The sequence below is a fragment of the Cherax quadricarinatus genome, chromosome 22 (assembly GCF_038502225.1).
Source record: "Cherax quadricarinatus isolate ZL_2023a chromosome 22, ASM3850222v1, whole genome shotgun sequence".
Classification (NCBI taxonomy): Eukaryota; Metazoa; Arthropoda; class Malacostraca; order Decapoda; family Parastacidae; genus Cherax; species Cherax quadricarinatus.
In genome coordinates, this window is record NC_091313.1 from 28,551,646 (window position 1) to 28,562,144 (window position 10,499).

At 40.4% G+C, this 10,499-nt stretch overlaps 2 protein-coding genes across 2 annotated transcripts; both read right to left on the reverse strand.

Annotated features, from left to right (window-relative positions):
• Positions 1 to 465: 465 nt before the first annotated feature.
• Positions 466 to 4,298, reverse strand: LOC138853092 (uncharacterized). The gene is made up of 4 exons (XM_070087702.1): positions 4,288 to 4,298; positions 2,520 to 3,943; positions 828 to 1,114; positions 466 to 513 (listed from the first exon to the last, which is right to left on the reverse strand). Exons 1-4 carry the CDS (start codon positions 4,296 to 4,298, stop codon positions 466 to 468), a joined length of 1,770 nt encoding a protein of 589 aa, XP_069943803.1.
• Positions 4,299 to 6,254: 1,956 nt separating this feature from the next.
• On the reverse strand, positions 6,255 to 7,815 carry LOC138853093 (uncharacterized; the record flags this gene model as incomplete). The annotated part of the gene is made up of 2 exons (XM_070087703.1): positions 6,255 to 6,271; positions 6,393 to 7,815. Coding segments are annotated over 2 exons (1,440 nt in total), but the record flags the coding sequence as incomplete, so codon positions are not given.
• Positions 7,816 to 10,499: the final 2,684 nt, after the last annotated feature.

A 10,499-nucleotide genomic window follows, 5' to 3' on the forward strand; every position in this document is an offset into this window, starting at 1 on the left:
GAAAAGGAAGAACTGCTGGTTCCTGATGAGGAAGAGTTGCTGGTTACTGATGAGGAAGAACTGCTTGTTAGAGATGGTGAAGAACTACTGGTTAGTGATGAGTAAGAACTACTGGTTACTATTAGGGAAGAACTACTGGTTACTGATGAGGAAGAACTACTGGTTAGTGGTGAAGAAGTACTGGTTAATGATGAGGAAGAACTACTGGTTAATGATGAGGAATAACTACTGGCTAGTGATGAGGAAGAATTACTGGTTACTGATGAAGAAGAAAAGTTCGTTACTGATGAGGAAGAACTACCGGTTAGTGATGAGGAAGAATTACCGGTTACTGATGAGGAAGAACGGCTTGTCACTGATGAGGACGAACTTCTGGTTACTGATGAGTAATAACTACTGATTTCTGATGAGGAAGAGTTACTGCTTAATGATGATGAAGGACTGCTGGTTTCTAATAAGGAAGAACTACTGCTTACTGATGAGGAAGAACTGCTGGTTACTGATGAGGACGAACTGATTGTTAGAGATGTGGAACAACTACTGGTTAGTGATGAGTAAGAACTACTGCTAGGTATTGAGGAACAACTACTGGTTACTGATGAGGAAGAACTACTGGTTAGTGGTGAAGAACTACTTGTTAGTGGTGAAGAACTACTTGTTAGTGATGAGGAAGAACTACTGTTTAATAATGTGGAATAACTACTGGTAAGTGATGAGGAATAACTACTGTTTAGTGTTGAGTAAGATCTACTGAGAGAGGAGTAAGAACTGCTTGTTAGTGATGAGTACGAACTACTGCTTACTGATGAGGGAGAACAACTAGTTACTGATGAGGAGGAAAAGCTGATTTTTGATGGGTTAGAACTACTTTTCTCTGATGACAACGAACTACTAGTTGCAGATGTAGAAGAACTACTACTTATTGATGAGGAAGAACTACTGCTTAGTGATGAAGAAGATCCATTGGTTAGTGATGAGGAAGAACTACTGGTTAGTAATTTGGAAGTACTACTGGCTTGTGATGTGGAAGAACTCCTGGTTACTGATGAGGAAGATCTACTGGTTAGTGCTGAGGAAGAACTACTGGTTACTAATGACGAATAATTACTGGTTGCTGATGAAGAAGAATTACTGGTTACTGATGAGGAAGAACTACTTGTCACTGATAAGGAAGATGTGCTGGTTAGTGATGACGAAGAACTACTGGTTACTGATGAACAGGAACTACGGGTTAATGATGAAGAGGAACTACTAGTTAATGATGAGGAACTACTGGTTATAGAGAAGGAAGAACTACTGGTTAGATATGGGTAAGAACTACTGGTAAGTGATGAGCAAGAACTACTGGTTAGTGATGAGGAGAAAGAATAATACTACTGGTTACTGATGAGGAAGAACGACTGGTACTAATGACGAAGAATACTGTTGCTGATGAAGAAGAACTGCTGGTTACTGATGAGGAAGAACTATTTTTAGCGATGAGGAAGAACTACTGTTACTGATGCAGTAAGAACTACTGGTTACTGTGCTGAGGAAGAACTACTGGTTATTGATGAGGAACTACCGGTTAATGACGAAGAACTACTGCTTAAAGATGGGAAGAACTACTGGTTAGATATGCGGAAGAACTACTGGCTTGTGATGATAAAAGCTACTGCTTATTGATGAGGAAGAACTACTAGTTACTGATGGGGAAGAACTACTGGTTACTGAGGAGTAAGAATTACTTTTCTCTGATGGAGAAGAACTACTGGTTGCAGATGAGGAAGGACTACTGGTTAGTGAATAGGAAGAACTACTGGTTATCGGTGAGGAAGAACTACTGGTTAGTGATGAGGAAGAACTACTGGATGCTGATGAGTAAGGACTACTGGTTACTGAGGAGGAATAACTACTGGTTACTAATGATGAAGAATTACTGGTTGCTGATGAAGAATAACTACTCGATACTGATGAGGAAGAACTACTGCTTAGTGAATGGGAAGAATAACTGGTTACTGATGAGGAAGAATTTCTTGTTACTGATGAGGAAGATGTGCTCGTTACTGATGACGAAGAACTAAAGGTTACCGATGAGGAGGAACTACTGATTAATGATGAGGAAGAACTGCTGGGTAATGCTGAAGAAGAACTACTGGTTAGTGATGGGTAAGAACTACTTGTTAATGATTTGAAAGAACTACTGGTTCGTGATGTGGAAGAACTACTGGTTACTGATGAGGAAGATCTACTGGTTAGTGATGAGGAAGAACTACTGGTTAGTGATGGGGAAGAACTACTGGTTAGAGATTTGAAAGAACTACTGGTTCGTGATGTGGAAGAACTACTGGTTACTGATGAGGAAGATCTACTGGTTATTGATGAGGAAGAACTACTGATTAGTGATGAGGAAGAATTGCTGGTTACTGTTGAGGAAGAACTGCTGGTTACTGATGAGGAAGAACTACTGGTTAATGATGAGGGGGAACTGCTGGTTAATGATGAGGAAGAACTGCTGGTTACTGGTGAGGGGAAACTACTGCTTAATGATGAGGAAGAACTGCTGGTTAATGATGAAGATGAACTACTGGTTAGAGATGGGGAAGAGTTATTGTTTAATGATGATGAAGAACTCCTGGTTTCTGGTAACGAGGAACTGCTTGTTACTGATGAGGGAGAACTACTAGTTAGAGATGGGGAAGAACTACTGGTGAGTGATGAAGAAGAATTACTGGTTACTGCTGAAGAAGAACTGCTGGTATCTGTTAAGGAAGAACTGCTCGATTCTGATAAGGAAGAACTGCTGGTTGCTGTTAAGGAAGAATTGCTGGTTACTGATGAGGAAGAACTACTAGTTAGTGATGAAGAAATACTGAATACTGATAGGGAAGAACTGCTCTTCAGAGACTTGGAGGAACTTCTGAATTGTGATTGGGAGGAAATGCTGCATACTGATGAGGAAGAAATACTAGTTACTGATGAGGAAGAACTGCTTGTCACTGTCGAGGAAGATATGATGGTTACAGATGAGGAAGAACTGCTTGTTAGAGATGGTGAAGAACTACTGGTTAGTGATGAGTAAAAACTACTGGTTACTATTGGGGAAGAACTACTGGTTACTGATGAGGAAGAAGTACTGGTTAGTGGTGAAGAAGTACTGGTTAATGATGAGGAAGAACTACTGGTTAATGATGAGGAATAACTACTGGCTAGTGATGAGGAAGAATTACTGGGTACTGATGAAGAAGAGAAGTTCGTTACTGATGAGGAAGAACTACCGGTTAGTGATGAGGAAGAATTACCGGTTACTGATGAGGAAGAACGGATTGTCACTGATGAGGACGATCTTCTGGTAACTGATGAGTAATAACTACTGCTTACTGAAGAGGAAGAATTGCTGGTTACTGATGAGGACGAACTGATTGTTAGAGATGGGGAAGAACTACTGGTTAGTGATGAGTAAGAACTACTGCTAGGTATTGAGGAAGTACTACTGGTTACTGATGAGGAAGAACTACTTGTTAGTGGTGAAGAACTACTTGTTAGTGATGAGGAAGAACTACTGGTTAATAATGTGGAATAACTACTGGTAAGTGATGGGGAATAACTACTGTTTAGTGTTGAGTAAGATCTACTTAGAGAGGAGTAAGAACTTCTTGTTAGTGATGAGTTTGAACTACTGCTTACTGATGGGGGAGAACTACTAGTTACTGATGAGGAGGAAAGGCTGGTTTTTGATGGGTTAGAACTACTTTTCTCTGACGGCAACGAACTACTAGTTGCAGATGTAGAAGAACTACTGATTATTGATGAGGAAGAACTACTGCTTAGTAACGAAGAAGGTCCATTGGTTAGTGATGGGGAAGAACTACTGGTTAGCAATTTGGAAGTACTACTGGCTCGTGATGTGGAAGAACTGGTTACTGATGAGGAAGATCTACTGGTTAGTGCTGAGGAAGAGCTACTGGTTAGTGATGAGGGAGAAATAATGGTTAATGATGAAGTACTACTGGTTAGTGATGGGGAAGAACTACTGGTTGGAGATTTGAAAGAACTACTGGTTCGTGATGTGGAAGAACTACTGGTTTCTGATGAGGAAGATCTACTTAGAGAGGAGTAGGAACTGCTTGTTAGTGATGGGTAAGAACTACTGCTTACTGATGAGGGATAACTACTAGTTAATGATGAGGAGGAAAGGCTGGTTTTTGATTGGTTAGAACTACTTTTCTCTGATGGTAACGAACTACTAGTTGCAGATGTAGAAGAACTACTGCTTATTGATGAGGAAGAACTACTGCTTTGTGATGCAGAAGATCCATTGGTTAGTGATGGGGAAGAACTACTGGTTAGTAATTTGGAAGTACTACTGGCTCGTGATGTGGAAGAACTCCTGGTTACTGATGAGGAAGAACTACTGGCTAGTGATGAGGGAGAAACAACGGTTAATGAGGAGGAACTACTGATTAGTGATGAGGAAGAACTACTGGCTACTAATGACGAAGAATTACTGGTTGCTGATGAAGAACTACTGGTTACTGATGAGGAAGAACTATTATTTAGCGATGAGGAAGATTTACTGGTTACTGATGAATAAGAACTATTGGTTACTGCTGAGGAGGAACTACTGGTTAATGATGAGGATGAACTACCGGTTAATGAAGAAGAACTACTGGATAAAGATGTGGTAGAACTAATGGTTAGATATGCGGAAGAACTACTGGCTTGTGATGAGTAAAAGCTACTGGTTAGTGATGAGAAAGAATTACTAGTTACTGATGAGGAAGAACGACTGGTTATTGTAGAGAAAGAACTACTTTTCTCTGATGGCAAAGAACTACTGCTTGCTGATGGAGAAGAACTACTGCTTATTGATGAGGAAGAATTACTGCTTATTGATGAAGAACTACTGCTTAGTGATGGGGAAGAAATACTGGCTAGTGATTTGGAAGAACTAATGATTCGAGATGCGGCAGAACTACTGGTTACTGATGAGGAAGATCTACTGGTTAGTGAGGAGGAAGAACTACTGGTTAGTGATGAGGAAGAACTACTGGATGCTGATGTGTAAGGACTACTGATTACTGAGGAGGAATAACTACTGGTTACTAATGATGAAGAATTACTGGTTGCTGATGAATCGTAACTACTCGATACTGATGAGGAAGGACTACTGCTTAGTGAATGGGAAGAATAACTGGTTACTGATGAGGAAGAATTTCTTGTTACTGATGAGGAAGATGTGCTCGTTACTGATGACGAAGAACTAAAGGTTACCGATGAGGAGGAACTACTGATTAATGATGAGGAAGAACTGCTGGGTAATGCTGAAGAAGAACTACTGGTTAGTGATGGGTAAGAACTACTTGTTAATGATTTGAAAGAACTACTGGTTCGTGATGTGGAAGAACTACTGGTTACTGATGAGGAAGATCTACTGGTTAGTGATGAGGAAGAACTACTGGTTAGTGATGGGGAAGAACTACTGGTTAGAGATTTGAAAGAACTAATTGTTCGTGATGTGGAAGAACTACTGGTTACTGATGAGGAAGATCTACTGGTTATTGATGAGGAAAAACTACTGATTAGTGATGAGGAGGAATTACTGGTTACTGTTGAGGAAGAACTGCTGGTTACTGATGAGGAAGAACTACTGGTTAATGATGAGGGAGAACTACTGGTTAATGATGAGGAAGAACTGCTGGTTAATGATGAAGATGAACTACTGGTTAGAGATGGGGAAGAGTTATTGTTTAATGATGATGAAGAACTCCTGGTTTCTGGTAACGAGGAACTGCTTGTTACTGAGGAGGGAGAACTACTAGTTAGAGATGGGGAAGATCTACTGGTGAGTGATGAAGAAGAATTACTGGTTACTGCTGAAGAAGAACGGCTGGTATCTGTTAAGGAAGAACTGCTCGATTCTGATAAGGAAGAACTGCTGGTTGCTGTTAAGGAAGAATTGCTGGTTACTGATGAGGAAGAACTACTAGTTAGTGATGAAGAAATACTGAATACTGATAGGGAAGAACTGCTCTTCAGAGACTTGGAGGAACTTCTGAATTGTGATTGGGAGGAAATGCTGCATACTGATGAGGAAGAAATACTAGTTACTGATGAGGAAGAACTGCTTGTCACTGTCGAGGAAGATATGATGGTTACAGATGAGGAAGAACTGCTTGTTAGAGATGGTGAAGAACTACTGGTTAGTGATGAGTAAAAACTACTGGTTACTATTGGGGAAGAACTACTGGTTACTGATGAGGAAGAACTACTGGTTAGTGGTGAAGAAGTACTGGTTAATGATGAGGAAGAACTACTGGTTAATGATGAGGAATAACTACTGGCTAGTGATGAGGAAGAATTACTGGTTACTGATGAAGAAGAGAAGTTCGTTACTGATGAGGAAGAACTACCGGTTAGTGATGAGGAAGAATTACCGGTTACTGATGAGGAAGAACGGATTGTCACTGATGAGGACGATCTTCTGGTAACTGATGAGTAATAACTACTGCTTACTGAAGAGGAAGAATTGCTGGTTACTGATGAGGACGAACTGATTGTTAGAGATGGGGAAGAACTACTGGTTAGTGATGAGTAAGAACTACTGCTAGGTATTGAGGAAGTACTACTGGTTACTGATGAGGAAGAACTACTTGTTAGTGGTGAAGAACTACTTGTTAGTGATGAGGAAGAACTACTGGTTAATAATGTGGAATAACTACTGGTAAGTGATGGGGAATAACTACTGTTTAGTGTTGAGTAAGATCTACTTAGAGAGGAGTAAGAACTTCTTGTTAGTGATGAGTTTGAACTACTGCTTACTGATGGGGGAGAACTACTAGTTACTGATGAGGAGGAAAGGCTGGTTTTTGATGGGTTAGAACTACTTTTCTCTGACGGCAACGAACTACTAGTTGCAGATGTAGAAGAACTACTGATTATTGATGAGGAAGAACTACTGCTTAGTAACGAAGAAGGTCCATTGGTTAGTGATGGGGAAGAACTACTGGTTACCAATTTGGAAGTACTACTGGCTCGTGATGTGGAAGAACTCCTGGTTACTGATGAGGAAGATCTACTGGTTAGTGCTGAGGAAGAGCTACTGGTTAGTGATGAGGGAGAAATAATGGTTAATGATGAAGTACTACTGGTTAGTGATGGGGAAGAACTACTGGTTGGAGATTTGAAAGAACTACTGGTTCGTGATGTGGAAGAACTACTGGTTTCTGATGAGGAAGATCTACTTAGAGAGGAGTAGGAACTGCTTGTTAGTGATGGGTAAGAACTACTGCTTACTGATGAGGGATAACTACTAGTTAATGATGAGGAGGAAAGGCTGGTTTTTGATTGGTTAGAACTACTTTTCTCTGATGGTAACGAACTACTAGTTGCAGATGTAGAAGAACTACTGCTTATTGATGAGGAAGAACTACTGCTTTGTGATGCAGAAGATCCATTGGTTAGTGATGGGGAAGAACTACTGGTTAGTAATTTGGAAGTACTACTGGCTCGTGATGTGGAAGAACTCCTGGTTACTGATGAGGAAGAACTACTGGCTAGTGATGAGGGAGAAACAACGGTTAATGAGGAGGAACTACTGATTAGTGATGAGGAAGAACTACTGGCTACTAATGACGAAGAATTACTGGTTGCTGATGAAGAACTACTGGTTACTGATGAGGAAGAACTATTATTTAGCGATGAGGAAGATTTACTGGTTACTGATGAATAAGAACTATTGGTTACTGCTGAGGAGGAACTACTGGTTAATGATGAGGATGAACTACCGGTTAATGAAGAAGAACTACTGGATAAAGATGTGGTAGAACTAATGGTTAGATATGCGGAAGAACTACTGGCTTGTGATGAGTAAAAGCTACTGGTTAGTGATGAGAAAGAATTACTAGTTACTGATGAGGAAGAACGACTGGTTATTGTAGAGAAAGAACTACTTTTCTCTGATGGCAAAGAACTACTGCTTGCTGATGGAGAAGAACTACTGCTTATTGATGAGGAAGAATTACTGCTTATTGATGAAGAACTACTGCTTAGTGATGGGGAAGAAATACTGGCTAGTGATTTGGAAGAACTAATGATTCGAGATGCGGCAGAACTACTGGTTACTGATGAGGAAGATCTACTGGTTAGTGAGGAGGAAGAACTACTGGTTAGTGATGAGGAAGAACTACTGGATGCTGATGTGTAAGGACTACTGATTACTGAGGAGGAATAACTACTGGTTACTAATGATGAAGAATTACTGGTTGCTGATGAATCGTAACTACTCGATACTGATGAGGAAGGACTACTGCTTAGTGAATGGGAAGAATAACTGGTTACTGATGAGGAAGAATTTCTTGTTACTGATGAGGAAGATGTGCTCGTTACTGATGACGAAGAACTAAAGGTTACCGATGAGGAGGAACTACTGATTAATGATGAGGAAGAACTGCTGGGTAATGCTGAAGAAGAACTACTGGTTAGTGATGGGTAAGAACTACTTGTTAATGATTTGAAAGAACTACTGGTTCGTGATGTGGAAGAACTACTGGTTACTGATGAGGAAGATCTACTGGTTAGTGATGAGGAAGAACTACTGGTTAGTGATGGGGAAGAACTACTGGTTAGAGATTTGAAAGAACTAATTGTTCGTGATGTGGAAGAACTACTGGTTACTGATGAGGAAGATCTACTGGTTATTGATGAGGAAAAACTACTGATTAGTGATGAGGAGGAATTACTGGTTACTGTTGAGGAAGAACTGCTGGTTACTGATGAGGAAGAACTACTGGTTAATGATGAGGGGGAACTACTGGTTAATGATGAGGAAGAACTATTGGTTACTGGTGAGGGGGAGGTACTGGTTAATGATGAGGAAGAACTGCTGGTTAATGATGAAGATGAACTACTGGTTAGAGATGGGGAAGAGTTATTGTTTAATGATGATGAAGAACTCCTGGTTTCTGGTAACGAGGAACTGCTTGTTACTGATGAGGGAGAACTACTAGTTAGAGATGGGGAAGAACTACTGGTGAGTGATGAAGAAGAATTACTGGTTACTGCTGAAGAAGAACTGCTGGTATCTGTTAAGGAAGAACTGCTCGATTCTGATAAGGAAGAACTGCTGGTTGCTGTTAAGGAAGAATTGCTGGTTACTGATGAGGAAGAACTTGGAGGAACTTCTGAATTGTTATGCTGTGATGAAGAAATACTGAATACTGATAGGGAAGAACTGCTCTTCAGAGACTTGGAGGAACTTCTGAATTGTGATTGGGAGGAAATGCTGCATACTGATGAGGAAGAAATACTAGTTACTGATGAGGAAGAACTGCTTGTCACTGTCGAGGAAGATATGATGGTTACAGATGAGGAAGAACTGCTTGTTAGAGATGGTGAAGAACTACTGGTTAGTGATGAGTAAAAACTACTGGTTACTATTGGGGAAGAACTACTGGTTACTGATGAGGAAGAACTACTGGTTAGTGGTGAAGAAGTACTGGTTAATGATGAGGAAGAACTACTGGTTAATGATGAGGAATAACTACTGGCTAGTGATGAGGAAGAATTACTGGTTACTGATGAAGAAGAGAAGTTCGTTACTGATGAGGAAGAACTACCGGTTAGTGATGAGGAAGAATTACCGGTTACTGATGAGGAAGAACGGATTGTCACTGATGAGGACGATCTTCTGGTAACTGATGAGTAATAACTACTGCTTACTGAAGAGGAAGAATTGCTGGTTACTGATGAGGACGAACTGATTGTTAGAGATGGGGAAGAACTACTGGTTAGTGATGAGTAAGAACTACTGCTAGGTATTGAGGAAGTACTACTGGTTACTGATGAGGAAGAACTACTTGTTAGTGGTGAAGAACTACTTGTTAGTGATGAGGAAGAACTACTGGTTAATAATGTGGAATAACTACTGGTAAGTGATGGGGAATAACTACTGTTTAGTGTTGAGTAAGATCTACTTAGAGAGGAGTAAGAACTTCTTGTTAGTGATGAGTTTGAACTACTGCTTACTGATGGGGGAGAACTACTAGTTACTGATGAGGAGGAAAGGCTGGTTTTTGATGGGTTAGAACTACTTTTCTCTGACGGCAACGAACTACTAGTTGCAGATGTAGAAGAACTACTGATTATTGATGAGGAAGAACTACTGCTTAGTAACGAAGAAGGTCCATTGGTTAGTGATGGGGAAGAACTACTGGTTAGCAATTTGGAAGTACTACTGGCTCGTGATGTGGAAGAACTCCTGGTTACTGATGAGGAAGATCTACTGGTTAGTGCTGAGGAAGAGCTACTGGTTAGTGATGAGGGAGAAATAATGGTTAATGATGAAGTACTACTGGTTAGTGATGGGGAAGAACTACTGGTTAGAGATTTGAAAGAACTACTGGTTCGTGATGTGGAAGAACTACTGGTTTCTGATGAGGAAGATCTACTTAGAGAGGAGTAGGAACTGCTTATTAGTGATGGGTAAGAACTACTGCTTACTGATGAGGGAGAACTACTAG